This window comes from Leucopleurus acutus, assembly GCF_964270905.1.
Source record: "Leucopleurus acutus genome assembly, chromosome: 21".
Classification (NCBI taxonomy): domain Eukaryota; kingdom Metazoa; phylum Chordata; class Mammalia; order Artiodactyla; family Delphinidae; genus Leucopleurus; species Leucopleurus acutus.
In genome coordinates, this window is record NC_139163.1 from 29331077 (window position 1) to 29348702 (window position 17626).

Genomic DNA, 17626 nt, shown 5'->3' on the forward strand with positions numbered 1-17626 from the left:
AACTCATGCTCCAAAGGTCAAGATGCCACTCTCTGGGAAATCAGTGGGTCAGGGGTGAGGAGGCAGGGGGTGGCATGGGGGAGGGAACCAAGAAAGTGGCCTTGTTCATGTGATTAGCTGAAGGCGACCACTGCCAAGGAAAAGGTGGCAGCCTGTAGCACTAGGGACAGGAAATTCAAATGATCTTCATCTGGTAAACACCATAGTCCCTTCCAGGCCAAAATATGGGGTATGTCATAGGGAAGGGTCAGAGATGTCCCAACCTCTGGAGGAGAAAGGGCATTGGGATCCCTGGGCATCAGACAGCGTGGCAGCAGCAGGAACCCAGGCAAGAGACCCTCACGGGGTGAGAAACGCCGGTCACGCCCCCAAGAAAGGTTTTCCAAGAAGACAGAAGAAATTCTTATTGCACCCGTACGACACCACAGACACAAATCTTTGAAAGGTAGTGCCATTTTATTTAGTGTTGTAGGAAATTTGAGGTTACTTCTTAAAAATAAAAGCAAAGAAGTTCAAAATTCCCGAAGTAACAAAGCAGGAAATAAGAATTCTGTAATCCAGAGATGCTGGGTGAACTTTCAAGTCAGAGGGAGGAAGAGGTCAAGTTAGCAGCTCACATGATAGATACTGAGAAACCACAGGGTTGAGGCTGGTGTGGAGGTTAAGCTTAACTGGAGGTTAAGCTCTCCACTCAGCTAAGGCAACAGATCCTTCAGCCTTGAGGGACCATTAGTTAGCAGTTCTAAAAAAGAAGGGGCACAGGGAGGGAAGATCGTGCCTAATTTAACATCAGGTTGCCTCTGGCCTTCAGTCCGGCAGGTGGCTGAGTGTCGTGGACCCTCCTCCCTCTTTGCCCTTCCGAGCCCCCACTGTTAGCAAAGCTGGAAACCACACACGTATCCCACTCACCACGCACGCACCCTCCACTCAGGGTCAACGCTGTTCGTGTGGCAAAGGACAGACCTTCCTGCCCCTCCATTCTGTTACCCGGAGAGGCCGACACACAGGAAATAAAAGGGGTGGGCAGGACATCTGTCAAAGTCCAAGGACTGAGATGATATGAAACACCCGGGCAAAGGGTTGACATTTTTTTCCGGACGCTGACCTCCCACTGAAGTTCATCGCAAGGTGTTTGGTATTTCATCGGATGCTTCTCTGAAGTACTGACTGGTCTTCCAGGGGGTCAGCCAGGCAAGGCCAAGAAAGAGCTGCTCCTGCTTCTGCAGAGCACGGCCTCCTCCTAGGGCCCGTCAGTTTGGTGAGCACTTTCAGCAGCTAGAGGCTAATTCAGGCTCTCCTGGTATAGACAGCTGGGTGTAAGCCCTCAGACCCACGCCGGCTGCAGGAGCTCCAGCCCTCCAGTCCACCTGCCCCTGCCAACAGCTCAGAGCAGGCTCCAGCTTTCCTAGCTGAGTTCTCCCTCACAGCAGAGTCCTCAAGGACAGGCGTTAACCGGTGACCTTGAGAGGTGCAGGAATGCTACCTGCATTGGAATTTTTTTCCCAGCAGTGGTAGAAACCAGACGCCCTTGAAGTAGATTGTCCTTCATTCTCCAGAGTTCTCGAGTGGCATACAGAGCAGAGGAATTTGCTCCTCCACCCAGACGTTCCTCTCAAACAGAGACCGTTCCTCTCAAACAGAGACCGGCTCCCATCCCCGAGGTCCTAGCAGCAGATCTTTCCACAACAACCAGCTCTTGGGAGCATGCAGGTCTCCGTAGCGGCTCTTCCGAGGAGAAACCACTCAGCGCTCCCGCCACCCAGTGCACGTGGGCATCACCGTCAAAGTACATTGACATCAAGTAAAAAACATTGCAGAACAAATATATACACGTGCATTTGCAGAGTTCCAGGGAATATCCAGTTCTCTTTACAGGGGTGCACGGAAATCTCATAGCGCTACAAAAATACAAGTCATCTGAGAAGTTTACAGTGGTCCCCAGTACTGTAGGAGGGTATTAAATAAAAGAGCTATCGATAATTCAAAGCAAATTAGCTAAATCAAGTTACAGTATCATCCTTCAGATTAAAGTGCTCTGATATTAACTAACGTGGCAGCAAACGTGATCCTGAAAAGGGATTCCGCTGCCAATCACCTTGCCTCTTAACTTCAATATAACAAGAATGAACACAGAAGAGCGTTCCATTTAATAACCGCTCTCATCTCAACCCCTGCCCACCCACTTGGCCTGTGACATTCTCCTCCCAGGAGAGATGTTGGGATTTGAAGAGATTCTGTCACAACTGGGAGAAAAAAATGAGTAATACAGAAAACATTCCAATTCCAATATCAGGTTACTAACAACGAAATTACCTGAAGACTCTGAACTGGTGCTATTAGTTGAGAAGGGGGCAAGTGTCCTAGTTTAAAAAAAAAAAAAAGTATGTTAATCTAGTTTTAAAAATACAGCCATCTAAAAATAGGTATCATCTTGCTCTTCACAATTTTATAACAAGGGGTGGGGGAGGGAAATGCCAAGAAGAGCTGCTAAGGGAACCAGGGAGCCAAGCGACGGCACGTGGGAGAGGGCCAGTGGATGCCGCTGCAGTTGTTCCGTACCTGGTGGGACTGTTTTAGCAAATGCTTGGCTCACCCGATCCCTAATCAAGGCACTGACTCGGTCACTCCAGCCAGCAGGGACCCTGCGATCACAAGAGGAGGGATTTTGACCAACTGCCCCAGTGCAAAGTGATTCTAATTCCCCTGGTCTACTTTCCGTACCTCCACAGACAGCCCCTCTTGGATGATAAAGAGCACACTTTAAGGCTACAGAGTAGCGGAGGCTGATGTCTGAAAAAGGCAGCTTGCTCCAAATATCAGAGGCACACTCGGAGGTGTACCCTAAGCCCCTCTGCTCCAGTCGAAAACAAAAGACCAAGTCCGAGGAGCTGGGTAGGTTTACATAGTATCAAAACTTAGCATCTGCAGCCAAAACGCCACAGCTGGGCTACTCAAAGGCCAAGAAAGTATGTGCAACACCGCACTAACTGCCTGGTCCTCGTCATCTCACCCTAAGTTTTAATGGCTGGGGGAGACGTACTTTATATTTTATTTTTTTATTTTTTAAAGATTTTTTCCAAGGTATGGTTTCTCCCTCCTAGTCCTATTGGCTTTTTTTTTTTTTTAATTTTATTTATTTATTTTTGGCTGTGTTGGGTCTTCGTTCCTGTGCAAGGGCTTTCTCTAGTTGTGGCAGGTGGGGGCAACTCTTCATCATGGTCCGCGGGCCTCGCACTATCGTGGCCTCTCTAATTGCCGAGCACAGCCTCCAGACGCGCAGGCTCAGTAGTTGTGGCTCACGGGCCTAGTTGCTCCACGGCATGTGAGACCTTCCCAGACCAGGGCTCGAACCCGTGTCCCCAGCATTAGCAGGAGGATTCTCAACCACTGCGCCACCAGGGAAGCCCGGGAGACGTACTTTAAAATCTCCATATTAAAGAAAGAAAACCCCAATGTTAAAAATACATTAATACCCCCAGCGCCATCTGAACCTCTGGGCCAGGATCAGATCTAATGACCATGTCTCCGGTCAGGCATAAAATATTTACAAGTTGGTTAAAGGCACAGTGGCATTTAAAAATAAAACCCTGGGAATGTCCAATAAAAGATTCATTGTAATAATTAACCTGGCTTCTGTGGGTGGGACTGACTCTTGCCAGATAAGGCGCGAGAGAGAGAGCGGTCTGGAGCCTGGACCCTGGGGCTCTCAGGCACACCGAGTCCTCGGCCTTGGGAGCAGGCGGAAACAAACTCACACACAAGTCTCAGTGCCGGAGGCAAGTGATTCACATTTTTCCTGCTTTTTTGCCAACCTGAGAGGGAACCCGGAGGATGCTGGGGGTCTCTTCCATGACCCTGACCAGCAGGTTGTCGATGTAGTCTTCCAGCTGGCGCACCTGACACTCCTTCTTGCTTATCGTTTCCTTCTGTTTGAGGACAAGCTGGATCAGCTCGTCGTGGGTCAGCTGTGCATAAGCAAACGCGGGTTCCGAGGGCTTGTATTTCTTTGGGGGGGGAGAAGAGTGATAAAGTCAGTCAAGGAGTCAAACATCTTAAAGAAATACAAAAGAGGTAGCTTTTAGTGACTGAGTCTGTGATCTGAGTCTCCTGGGAATTCGTCTTTGATTTTGGTGGAAAACTGATGACAGATGAACTTTTCTGTGAAAGGGCCAAAGAGTTAGTATTTCAGGCTGTGCAGGCCACAGGTGGCCTTGGCTGCATGTTCGTCTCTGTGGTTTGGTTTGGTGTTTTGTTTTATGACCTATTAAAAATGTACAAACCGTACCCAGCTCACAGGCTGCAGACCCCCGGGCTAGACTCTGGGCTTGGGGTTTAGAGATGTAATGACTGGTGGCCTGTGACCCCTGGAGCTGGCACAACCAACTACCCAAGTGGAGCTGAGCCCCAGTCTAAGGTGACCTGTGAAGAAACCCTAGTGGCAGACGGTGCAGGAGGCGACACTGTCCTCCCAAGACAACACGTGGCCGCTCATCCCAGAAGGTCTGCTACTGCCTCGGCTGTGCTCAGGATATCTGGGGATCAGGAGGGTGCACTGGGAGACCCCACTGTAAGTCACTCCCCAAAACTACGCAGAGTCAAAGCCAAGGGCCACCATCACAGCCATCGATGGCGCCCCCTCTGGGTACAGCGGCTGAGCAGCCCCGTCCTGACCAGAGCGGGAGCCCCACGGAGTTACATTTACAATCTGGGATGACTGGCAGCTGACTGAAAACTGCCCAGGCCCCAGCCACGAGGAAACGCAAGATAAGGATTATATAAAGTAACACGCTGTACCAAGTCTCTAGTGAGAGGGAAAACCCCCAAAGCTAACTTTTCCTGAAATCTGTGGCTCAGATTCGTAAGTTTAAAGAGACGAGGTCATGGGGCAACCTCAAGACAGTTTTGCCGGTGGAACTCTGAGGTAATCACGGTTTCACTGTCGTGAGGGTCTAACAGTTTCACCGAGGAAGGCTCAGAACCACCTGCTTCAAGAAGCAGCTACGTCAAGAGCAGGGTCAACCCTGACACGACACAAGAGAAGACCCTGTTCAGTCCAGTGACGCAAGCTGCCTGCACACCGGCCAGAATCCCGAAAGAAATCCCGTCCCTCTTGTCCGGGCTACAAAGAACAGCACGATGATGGCAACACTAGCTTAGAAACGTGCCTGACACTTTCAAACAGGGTGTGTCTGTTTACATATCCTATCAAGGAAAAAAGTAGTCTTTGTAAACAATAGCCAAGAACACATCCTCAAGGGGTTTTAGATTATACCTCTGTCACAGAAGGATTATATTTATTCAAAAATATTGATTACATAAGATGCTCTGCAAGAGAGTTTGGGAGAGAGAAAGAAGCAGCAGGCCGTGTAGCGCAAAAAAAAAAAATTAATTCCCCCCCCCCCAAATAACAGGATTTTGTTTTGAATCATAAAAGGAATATTTACTTATCATAGAAAATCTCAAATCCAGAAGAGGGAAAAAATTATTAGCCTCTAATATATATAATTATAATATATAACTTATAATATAAGTTATTATTATAACTCCAACACCTAACATTGGGGTCTCTTTCTTTCTTATTCTTCCTGTTTTTCTGTTTTGTTTTGTTTGTGGGGTTTTTTCATTGTTGTTTTTTATTTGGTTTGGTTTATTTGTTTTTGTTTATTTGTCACACTGTACGGCCTGTGGGATCTTAGTTCCCTGACCAGGGATTGAACCCGGGGCCCTGGCAATGAAACTGTCAAGTCCTAACCACTGGACCGCCAGGGAATTCCCTTCCTGGGTTTTCTTTATGATATGTTTTACAACTTCAGCATCATACAAAATCGAGTTTTATAGCTTTTGAAAATTTTTATTTTGTGAGCATTTTCCCATCATTAAACTTTAGAAAAATTGCTTTTTAAATGGATTTTCTTTGTTTGTTTAATTTTATTTATTTATTTATTTAATTTTCGGCTGTGTTGGGTCTTTGTCGCTGCACACAGGCTTTCTCTAGTTGCGGCGTGCGGGCTTCTTATTGTGGCGGCTTCTCTTGTTGTGGGGCACGGGCTCTAGGCATGCAGCCTCAGTAGTTGTGGCACGCAGGCTCAGTAGTTGAGGCTCCCAGGCCCTAGAGCGCAGGCTCAGTAATTGTGGCGCATGGGCTTAGGTGCTCTGCAGACCAATCTTCCCGGACCAGGGCTCGAACCCGTGTCCCCTGCATTGGCAGGCAGATTCTTAACCACTGCACCACCAGGGAAGTCCTAAATGGATGTTTTAAATTTCATTATATTTTAACCATCTCTCTGTTGCTGGATATTTAGGTTGGTTTTGATTTTCACAATTATATAATAGCATTTATTTAAATGTGTGACCATAAATCTTTGGTCATATCCCTAAATGTTTCCTTAAGACAAATGCATAGAACTGAAAAGGCATGCACACTTAAGGTACTTCCTACAAACTGTCCAACAGCTCTTCGATTTGGATTCTGTAATCTAAAGAGGAAACTATGCAGGACTTGGAAATCATTAGAAGTTCCTATTCATGTGGTGACTAAAAAAATTAAAAAGCAATCCAGCAATTACAGAAAGTGAGTAATGGCCATGGAGAGGAAGAGGTGCAAAGAAAATACCCATTAATTCAAGAAACAATAGTGCCCAGTGTCACACATTTCCTTCCAGGATTTTTACGTTGGATTTTTCCCTCATAGCTGTACCAATAATGACGTACATTCAAATTTGTATCCAACTGTTCCCATACAATATGACAGATGATTTTTGGATCTAGTTGGCTGGATTATTTTTAAATGGAAGTGTGGAAGCCACCTGAATAAATAATACATTCCTAGTTTTAATCATCTATAAAAGATGGCGGCCCTAAAACAACAACAACAAAAAAAGCCATTGTAGTAATGATTCAGCTGGCTTTTCGTAACTTTAGCGATGCGACTTCTTTTCCTAACCTCTCTCTCACTTTGCAACATTCCAAAGAGTAGTTATTTTTATAAGCACTGTTTATGCCTTAGTACAAAGCGTCTATTCTACGGTCGGCCAATAGCCGTCTCCAGGAACCTTTCCATGTTTACTCAGAGTGGTTACCAGGTATGGTCCAGGACCAACAGCTTTGTTGCATCCAGGCAGGGGGGCAGCAGCGGAACTTACAAATCATGAGTAGAATAAGCAGCCGTTGCCTTTGTTTTAAGGCAAGTTACTCTCAGTCAGGGCCCTGAGATAAGGCCCTGGTTAAATGAGCTTTGTAGAGGAAGCAGAATGGGAACCAGGGGCCTTGCTTCTCTTCGGAGCCAAGCTGCATGCCACAGCAAACGGAAGAGGGGACGGGGCGAGGGGGGTGCTAAGTGACTCTAGTTTTCGTGATGGTCCCTTTCATGCTGTTCTTTTGCCCAGTTTCCCGGTAAATATCATTAACTCCAAGAGGACAAGTGCTGCCCCTTCTACACAACTACAGAAGCCAGCCAGGCTGAGCTGGCGAAGTTAGGGTCCACCTTTAGGCTTTGGGCTAAAACACTGTACGTTCACAGTTCTGGCTACAGCTGATCATTTTGAGAATGATGCTTAACAGTGATGCCCTGTCAGCATGGACGACAGGGAAGAGAAGGCAAGATGGCCAGAAGATGCTAACTTGTTTTCAGCAGCAGTTCGTTATTACTACTCAGCCTCTCGACCCCAAAATCTCCAGCTTTCAGTGTACCTTCAGCCCAGCGCCTGGAGGCAAAGGTGCAACAGAGCCAGAGGTATCAGCCACCGCCTGGCACTTACAAAACGCTTGCAGGAGTGAAGAAGACGTGAGCAAAAGTTTTATTTTAAAAACACAAAAACTATTTGATGTCCTGGAGTCCCTGGGACCGTAAATATCTATGACTGAATGAAACTTCTAGATGCTTGCGGTAAAATAGAAATAAAGTTTATGTCTCCCAACTGTGATCCCCAGCGGTGGGTTAGGAAATTCCTGTCCACGTGTCTGAAACACAACACATCTGAATCCCTCTGATTTTAGGATCAGAAAAGGCAGGATGAAGATACTCTCCAGCAGAGATCATCTGGGGGGCACCGGTTTTGGTTTTAAGGGGAGGAGCTGGGTTTTTTCGTGTTAGCCACTCAAGCTTTTTAAAGAGCAGAGATCTTCTCATCCAGCAATAGTCTTCCTGGAAATTTAGCTTACGGAAATCACCTACAAGAAGGGAAAAGTTCTATGCGAGAAATTATTGACGACAGTGTTGTTCATATTGAAAAATAGAAAACAAGCTAAGTATCCACTAACCAGGAAGTGAGTAAGTAAAGACTGGCATAACCGGCTCAAAGAATAATTAAGCAGCAACATGCAAAAGTGTTTACAATGTGATACTAAGGGAAAAAGAGGATTTCAGAGCGTTTCCACGCAGGGGATGGAGCTGGAGAACCACCATTTTGCCACCACCACGTGCGTTAGTGGACAGAAGGCCTGCCAGCAGAAGGCTGATAGGAACAGGAGGCTTACACCGTCTGAAACGAATTCCCCACACATTTCTTACTAACTGTAAAGGGGAAAACTAGCAACTTTGCACTGGAGACCCTAGTGGACACCACCTAACCTAAGTCATCACAGTTAACGCCCCACTAACAGGACAGGCTGGTGTCACGGGCTCTTTACACAACGCACTGGAAAGGGCACGTTATTTCTCTAGTTAATTCCTGCCGAGAATGCCCAGCCTTGACCAAACCGCAGGGAGACATCAGACAAATCCAAACTGAGGAAAGTTCTACCAAACGACTGACTGCAACTCTGAAAAAGGTCAACGTCTTGAAAGACAAAAGAGGCCAAGGAACTATTCCAGAATAAGGGAGACTCCCGAGACGAGATAACGGAGTGACCCTGGACCGGAGAACAGACAGACAAGAAAGGGCACTACTGGGAAAACTGGTGAAGGTGAAATACGGACCGCAGATGAGAAAGCAGAGAGGCATCCACGTTAAATTTCTTCATTTTGATAAACGCCCTCATTCTTAGGAATTACACACTTAAGCATTTAGGGGTAAAAGGAGCATGACATGTGCATCTTACTCTCAAATAATTCAGAAAAAATATATACGCAGCTACAAAGAGAGAACGGAGTAGGAGAGGGTGAGGATGATAAAGCAAATCTGATGAAATGTCAACAGTTGGTGAATTGGGATGGAAGTAGACAGGAGCTCTTTGTGCTATTCTTGCAGCTTTTGTAAAGTTTGAAATTACTTCAGAATAAAGTTACAAAAAAGTCTATCTGTGCAATGATGACAACTGCGAGAATTGTATGTTCTTACCAAAAGATAAGAGAGGACATGTGGGGAAAATGAGAATATCTGATCTGCATGGGCTGGAGGGTGGGTGACAGTTCCTTCTCATTAAAAAAGAGTACTGGTGTCAATCATGTTGCTTGACACACAACAAAATTCAACGACAGCCAAAGAAGTATGAGGGGAAAAGTAAGTATCCCATGGAAAGTGTAGGGGCTTCCAAAGATCATCCAGAGACCGAGACGTGTGGTTAAGTCACCCCTGGCATTCCCTGCTGCCCCGGGAGGTGTATGTCATGGTGACTCTCACAGCGGGTTTTCTAGATCCCTAACTAACCTGCCTCCTTCTGGAGAAGACATACCTTCATCATGGCTTCGTTGACCAAGTTCTCACTGATGATGGTGGCAGTTCCCGAGCTGGAGAGAGCGACCTTGGTGGCTGCCGTGTTCATCGGCTTCACGGGATGAAGTCTAAAGAGAAGGGGGAAAGGACACTTAGCTGTTTCCTTAGACGTGTATGTCACGGCAGAACCGGAGGAACTGAGGGACTGCCTCTCTCAGACGTGGCCGCCAACGAGAGAGGTGACGGGGGAATAGGGGGGACACGCACGCTCACACCTGCAGTCCCACACGTGCCAACGTTCCTTCAGAAAGGAAAGCAGTCAGCACGAGGCAGCCACGTGCAAGCCAACAAGGCACCACTTCCGGCCACGTGTCCTGAGCTTCTCACAGGACCCTTGGCCTCGTTATCAACGTCAGGAGAACGTTAAAGATGGTCTCCTATTCTCAGAGGCAGCTGCAGCCTAGGACTCCACTGTGGGAGTCCCTGCAGAGCCCTCTGCGCGCGCCTCGAGAGGGAGGAAAGAGCTCAGAACAAACAGGCCAGCTTCCCACTGGGCGCTGCTTAAAGTAAGCTGTCCGCACTGCTGGGTTCTCCTGGTCAATCTCAGCTGGTTTCCGAGACTAGGAAATAAGATACGGTTCCCGGTGTTTCTCTACAAGGAGAGCTCCAACTCAGACCATGCAGAACAATTCCGAATCTACCTCTGAGGACAGCTGCTACTCTGTTCTTGCTACAAACGCAGCTACAAACGCTGCTCCCGGCCCAGGACACAGCCCTTCCGGCAACACAGGCGGACACCCCGCAGAACAGCTGTGCGGCGAGCAAGCCCTGGCGCCTGCAGACGAGCAGCAAAGGGGGCACGGCTACACTCTCGAGGACGGTCGTCCCCCGGCTCTCACCTGTGCTTGGCCGACCCGCTTCCAGCGCTTGGTCGAGCCGAGGCGGGCTGTGTGTCTGAGGGTGAGACCCAGGCCTGAAGAAGCGGCTTCCTCTTGCCAGAATTTTCCACTTTACCCGCGGAGCCCTCGACTGCTGCTTTTTTTTGAGATTCTGCTGTACTGGTGTGGTGGGTGTCAGAGTGTGCACAGGTGGGAAAAGAGCGTGTGGCAGGAAAGGAAAAGGGGGGGCCGGACACAAGGGAATCCAGGGCTGCGGCTGGAGGCTGACCCGGCCTCCCATCTCCCACTGGTTTTGCCTCCCCGCTGTCACCGGGGCCCGGCGACTGTGGTTCCTGAACCTCCAAGGCTGTGGTCTGCTCTGCAGAAGCGGGGGCGGGTGCTCTGGGCGCTCCCGGCCTGGGCTCGCGCAGGCCCCCTGCTGACCCATCGGCCTCCCTGCTGGGCGCCCTCTCCCGCTCAGCATGGGCGGGCCACGTGCTCGGGGAAGAAGCCCCTCCTCCCAGAGCTGCCACCGGGGCCACCCCTCTGTCATCTTCAAGCTGATCTCCTCTCTCATCTTCCGAAGCGACTTCAGGGATGGAAGGCAGGGTCAAGTCCAGATGGGCCAGGGCTGGGGGCTTTGCCTCGCAGGAGGACTGAAGGCCGTGCAGGGGGTCAGACAGCAGACCCTCGTGGTCACTGGCTTTGCTCTGGTTCTGCGCCATCCGGGTGTCGTCTCCCTGACTCCTGAGACGGGGACCATCTCTCCCCGAGCTGGCGGCATGCGCGGGGCCCCCCAAGAAGTTCCCCTTGGAGGACGGGCAGGGAGGGCGAGCTGCCAGGGCAGCGGGCCAGGGTCCAGCCACAGCCGCGCCCTCCTGGGAGTGTCCCGTGTCCCACGCATTTCCAGGGGCGGCCCCTTGTGGCGTCACCTCCTGGGGGTCACCTCTGTCCCCGCGGACCAGCACAGGGGCCTCCTCCCCCGCCTCTTCCCTAGAGAGCTGCTCGGAAAACACCACCTGCCCCTCGATTCCCTTTCTGCCCTCACAGGCATCCGGACCCGTCTCTTCGTGTCTCTGCATCGCAGAGTCAAGTGGAGGCACCGACTCGCCCACGGGAACGGGGGGCACCGCTTCCTTAACTGCAGGACTCATCCCGCCACCCCCGTCTGCATCCCCCACGGGAGACCTAGATTGACCCGCAGAGCCTGAGGCTCCCCGCCTCGGGGGCTTCCCGGCAGGGCTGCCCGTCCCGCCTCCTCTGAGCGCAGCGGCGGGTGTTACTTCTCGGGCCTCGACAGATGAAGGGATGGTGCCTCGTTGTTTCCTGGGGGGAGACCCCAGAAGCTCTTCTTCTCGCCCCACTTCAGGCTGCGTCCGGAGAGACTGTCCTGGGTCATCAGCGCTGGTCTTCCCCACTGGAGAGTCTTCCATCCCTTTCCCCACTGGAATGGGTGTCTGTTTGGAAAGCGAGCCCACAGCACAAGGAACAGTACTTGGAACTTGTGTCAAACTCTCCTTTTCTAGCTCTGGTTCAAGGAGCGAAGGCGGTTCTTCAGGACTGGCCTCACCCACATCTGTGGGAGGCCAGTGTTCAATGGGAGGGGATGTGGAAATGGGGGCCGCTACAGGAGAGGAGAAAGAGGAGCCAGGAGGAGATTCCAAGGGCTGTGGCTCTGAATCATGCCCCAGTTTAGAAGGGATGGGTGTCTGACCAGAACTGGAAGGGAGAGCAGAGAACACGAGAGGAGAGCGAGTGGAAGGAGGGAGCCTGGGTGCGGGCTGAGCCTCTGGAGACACTTCCAGTCTGCAAAAAGGACAAAATAAAATCTGCAGGTCAGTTGCAGATGCAGCATGAGAGGCAAAAGACATGTAAAAATACAGTCTTTCCAAAGGCGAGAACTCTTTTTTATATTGGGGGCAGTACCTTGAGAAGTTAAAGAAGCAACACCAATACTTAATCCACAAAGGGCACAATTTTATCACCAAGTACATCTGCCACAGAAAGGACTGTTGCAATAGAAACAGAAAGATCCAGGTAGAGCAACAGTCTGCAGTCTCTTTTGGTGATAAAGAAAAAGCACCTAAACAGTGCAAAGTCATAAAAGGTGCACCACAAAGCAAGAGGCAGATTTTGAAGAGGAATACTGTGTGTGTGTGTGTGTGTGTGTGTGTGTGTGTGTGTGTGTGTGTGTGTGTGTCTGTGAAATCAAAGTAGGCAGAATCTCAAAAAAAAGTCTCTCCCACCCCCAGCGCACAGGAATATCGTCACTGTGAATGTGAGTCATGCTGAGAAGCAGAACACCGGCTAGTGAGACAACGTGCAGAGGAAACACACAGAGAACCCTCCCAGTCACACTTGACAGTGGACCAAGGGTCTCTTGTGCCAGCAAAGCCACACCAAAGTGCAAGGAGGAGAGATTACACCTGCCCCAAAGGGAACTCACGGGAAGAACCTACTAAACCCCGGTCTGCACGTACCACCACCGAGACCTAGTATTGCCCCCAGACCACGGCACTCGGAATCTGATACAAAACCTGGGCATTCCACTGTGCTCTGCTTATCTCACTGAGATGGACAGACCAGTTCTAGGTACTTTCGCCAGAAGCAAAACTGTGTGCAGAGAAAATGCTTGCGGCAAAGATGCCTGCAGGGAAAATGTCGGGCAAGGGGCAGACCACGCCTGCTGGCAGTGGCCCCGGGCTGGGGCACATCACTGCAGTCTCTGCAGGTGGGCCAGGCCAGTGGTAGGAACTGGCTAAAAACAATTTCTGCAGGGACCACTACGGACCAACAAGCAAGGTCTGCTCTAACGTAGGCATGGCCGCTGGGCCCCGGGGAGGGGCCGAGACTCACCGGGGTTTCACGGCTCTGGTCTGGGGAGCCCTGGGTGAGGGAACAGGTGGCGCTGGTGCAGCCTTGGGCTCTGGGTCAGCTTCTGGTTCTGGGATCTGCACATCTTCAAAGGGGTTCGGGGCTCTGCCCCGTCCGGAGACAATGGCCGCAGTCTCCTCGTCCGATCTCTTCACAGGGTCGTCGACAGGCCCCGGCTGGTCCTCACTGGCTCTGACCGCCACGGGCGTGCCTTCCCTCTCCTTCCCGGGGGCGGCCGGCGGGCTTTCGCCTTCACTGCCCTTGGCTGTGTCCTTCTTCCCGGTCACCAGGGAGAGCAGAGAGGACTTCTTGTTCTCCTGTTTCTTGCTCTCTTTGGTTTCCTTTGCAGCCTCCAAGGTCGCCAGAGCCGCGTTCTCCCGAAGGTCCCCGCTGACCAGCTGCTGGTAGGATGGCAGGGACATGGACTTGAGAGAGTCCTTTGTGGAAGACTCGGAAGGCACTGCACCTCCTTCCCCAGGCTCCTTCAAAGGTCGAGAGGCCAGGTTTTCTGTAGATGAGAACAAATGCTTCTTCCTGAGGCCCTGGGGGGATGGCGAGGAGGCCGGGGAGCTGCCCTTGGTCTCGCTCTTGGCTTCAGGCTGCTCCACATAGACGTGGTTCCCGTTGATACAAACATTCGAGCGGGAAAGGGTGTCATTCTTAGACCGAAGGCCTCCCAGGAAGGAGAGTCCTTCCTTCTTGGGGGGGTTGAAGTGGATCTGGTTCAGCTGCTTAGGATCCACGCTTGCCGTTCCCTTGTGAGACAAGACTGTGGGAGAAGAACCAAGAACCAAGGGAGTGAGAAGCTGAGGGAATGGGTCGCGACACGGGGTGGGGGTGGGGGTGGGGGGCGGGGCATGGCTTTTGTCCTCACGCATCTGAGTGCATTTTTGGTTGTCACAGCTGGGTGGGGTGTGCTACCCGCATCTAGCAGGTGGAGGCCAGGATGCTGCTAACGCTCCTACAAGTACAGGGAGGCTCCCACAACAAACCGTTATCCTCCCAAACTGTCAGTGGTGCTGAGGTGGAGAAGCCGTGCATGCAAGCAAGGAAAAGGGCAGTGCTCTTGGTAGAGGAGCAGAATCTGGCCAATAATAGGGATCTGGTCACTGAGACTGAATTTCAAAATATCCAGTTAATTCAGAGTTAATGGAACTGGATTCCTCGGCTTTCATTAGGAACGTATTCCATGAGAGCTCAGTATAAGTACCCAACGAATTAATGAAATATCAGAATTACTGTAAGTTTCCATGGTTTTATCCTTAATTAAAAAAAGAAACTCGGGGCTTCCCCGGTGGCGCAGTGGTTGAGAGTCCGCCTGCCGATGCAGGGGACACGGGTTCGTGCCCCGGTCCGGGAAGATCCCACATGCCGCGGAGCGGCTGGGCCCGTGAGCCATGGCCGCTGAGCCTGCGCGTCCGGAGCCTGTGCTCCGCAACGGGAGAGGCCACAGCAGTGAGAGGCCCGCATACCACAAAAATAAAAATAAAAAATAAACTGTACATGCATTCATTCTGTTAGCCCCAAAAGCTTGTACTAATGTACATCAGTTACTGAGCCAGGCATTATGGAAAAGGCATTCGCACATTCCTAGAAACCAGAGGGCTTAGAAATAGAGAAGGCTTCCTAACCAAGGTTACCCCTCATCATCACCACCACTACCGTGACCACCACGAGCAGCTACAGCGCCAGCACCACCAGTAAAAGCAGCATCACCACTACCCCCGCCACCCCCTCCACCAGCAGCACCGTCACTGTACTAACTGAGGAGCTGAATTAAAATCTTTCTCCTAAGGTTTGTTTGTTTCTTCTCTCCCAAAGCAAAGTAGGCTCAGCTGGGGGAGAAGGGCCAAGTAAGGAGGAGGAGAAGGAAACTCACCGTCCGAGGCAGAGGAGGACTTGTCCTCGCCATTGTCCTCATCCTCCCACTGGGACTGAAAGTCTCCAGGACGAAGCAGCACTTTGTCTGACTTTGCAGTCGGCAGGACAGACATGGACTGGGAAAGTGGTGCTCTCTGCAGGTTGGACCTGGAAAACAAGGTCTTGAGCTTTGACTTCTTCTTCTTGTCTTTCGAAGGAGACTCGTCATCGCTGTCAGCCGAGGGCGTCACGCTGGGGATGATGGCTGACACGGTATCTGACGCGCTGTCCTTATTCTTCCCCTTGATCTTGTCCTTCAGTTTCCCGAAGGGATTCCGAGACTTGTCTTTCATGGAAAGGTCAAACATGCTAGCGGTCATGTTGCTTCTCATAAACTGGATGTCAACCTCAATTTCTCCTCGTTCTTTATTCTTCTTCCCCGGTTTGGATTTCAAGGTACACCACCTACGAGGAGAAAGGCTGAGAGGTTACCTTTGAATGGAAGCACCTCAAACGATGTTCACAGTCCGTGTTACCTGGCCTCTCCTCTCTGCTATTACCAGCCTCGTACACACACCCTGTGTTCTCTTCTTTGGGGAGTGAGGGGTGCAGTGGCGGAGGGCAGAACTTGAAGTTTTATTTCTGAGAAGACACCCTCCAGGCAAAGATAGGATCTGATTCTGTACTTAGTGTAAGGTCACCTAAAATCTTGATTCGGTAAAGAGCTATTTCTAAGAATAAAATAAACATTCCATCAAATCACTTCCTGTGACTGGTTTTTTCCTTCAACAGGGTAAAAATGCAAAGATCATATACAAACAGTTATGTAGGTAGAGTGCAAATTTGCAAGAGAAAAGCAAGGGTTTGTAGAATAGTCCCTGGCAGAGAGTAATGGAAACTATAAGACAGAGTAAAAGATTTGTTAAAGAAAAAAAAAAAAGAGCGAAATAAGGCAGTCACAAAGTGACAAATATTGTATGATTCCACTGACGTGAGGCCCTTAGAACAGCCGAGTTCAGAGACAGAAAGGAGAATGGTGGTCGCCAGGGGCTGGGGGGTGTGGGGGGACCTGGAAGTGTCAGTTGGGAGAATAAAAGTTTTGGAGTTGGGCGGTGGTGATGGTTGCATAAAAATGTGAAAGCACTTAATGCCACAGAACTGTGCGCTTAAAAATGGTTAAAATGGTCACCGTTCTTATATGTATTTTACCACGATGAGAAAGAAAGAGAAACTGAGAGGAGGCATTCATCCCCAGCTTAATAATCAGAAAAAGGAATATTTCAAGCATGATTCAAGAATTTCACTTGGTCATTTGCAAACTACTTCACGATATGGCAAATGATATTATATCAGCCCAACTCCATTGAAAGATGAACTTCAGAGAAAGTAAACCTCCCCTCGGCATTTTCCATCGGGTGAACCGCAAGAATGTGAGCCCGGTGAGTGGCGCGGGCTCCGCAGAATAAACAACTCCAAATACAGGGCTGACCCACAGCTGCCCCCGGGGTCACCCTCACATGCCGAGAACCACACTCTGATGTTCTTTTCGGTGACCTATTTAAGAGCTGAGGGCTGTGGACTTTAAGGAAATGATGGTTTTGCCCAAATAAACACAATTTCCTCTTTCACCTTCAGCCCGTCCTGCTCCCAGGGCAGATCGTGCCCCCCCCCCCCCCCCCCCCCCCGGCTACTTTAGCTCATTCTACACTTAAAGGGGCAGAGGGATGCAGAAACACACTTAGAAACGTTCTCCTCTAGGTCTCACGAGAATGACATGAAGTGGACAGCATACCCACTTTACAGATAAGGAAATTGAGGCTCACAAGTTAGGTAACTGGTACAAGGCCTTGCAACTGCTAAAAGGCACAGTCAGGACTCTGAGCCAGCTCTACAATTTCCCCAAAGCTTTCCCTTACACCAAGATTCCAGGTTGGCACTCCCTCTGAACTCATCTTTGCTGAGCCGTCTTTTACAACACATAGAAAAGAGGGCTGAAATTTAAATTCTTTTTGAGGAAGGCTTAAGCTTCCAATTTAAATGTCCTGAGATGAAAGAAGAGAAAGGGGAAAGCCCCCATAGCTGGCATCAACCATAAATCATAGGGCTGCACATAAAGTTCAGACACAACGTCATCAAGAAGGACTTACACTGGATTAACAAAATCCAGCCAAGATCTGGGAAAATGACATGAGCTACGATTTTGGACCTTTAGGAGAAATCTTTTATGATTTTTAAAACTACAGTCCACAGCTGGAGCAGGAGGAAGACGCAAGGTCCTTACAGACAGCCTCACCCTGCCAGCCGAGTGTCTTCCCAACACATTTTCCATGGCGGGCGGGGAACAGTTTGCATATCTGTCATTTAGATGTTGAGAGGATTATTTGTATCTTTCTCTTCTGACAGTCATGTGCTAAATGGTAG

The 17626-nt window shown here is 49.9% G+C and overlaps 1 protein-coding gene across 5 annotated transcripts in view; it reads right to left on the reverse strand.

The window, feature by feature from the left end:
• Positions 1-446: 446 nt before the first annotated feature.
• Positions 447-17626, reverse strand: part of RAB11FIP1 (RAB11 family interacting protein 1) — a 29969-nt gene continuing 12789 nt past the window's right edge. Inside the window, exons 2-6 of one of the 5 annotated variants that reach the window (XM_082863681.1) lie at positions 15225-15670; positions 13328-14114; positions 9613-9721; positions 3813-4004; positions 447-2360 (exon numbers count right to left, since the gene is read on the reverse strand). In XM_082863681.1, the coding sequence (XP_082719807.1) occupies positions 2337-2360; positions 3813-4004; positions 9613-9721; positions 13328-14114; positions 15225-15670 (1558 nt within the window). In that variant the 3' untranslated portion in view covers positions 447-2336. Of the gene's footprint in view, positions 4005-8021; positions 8170-9612; positions 9722-10492; positions 12278-13327; positions 14115-15224; positions 15671-17626 lie in introns of those variants that run through there. The other 4 variants (XM_082863679.1, XM_082863678.1, XM_082863680.1 and 1 more) reach the window with 4 other exon arrangements.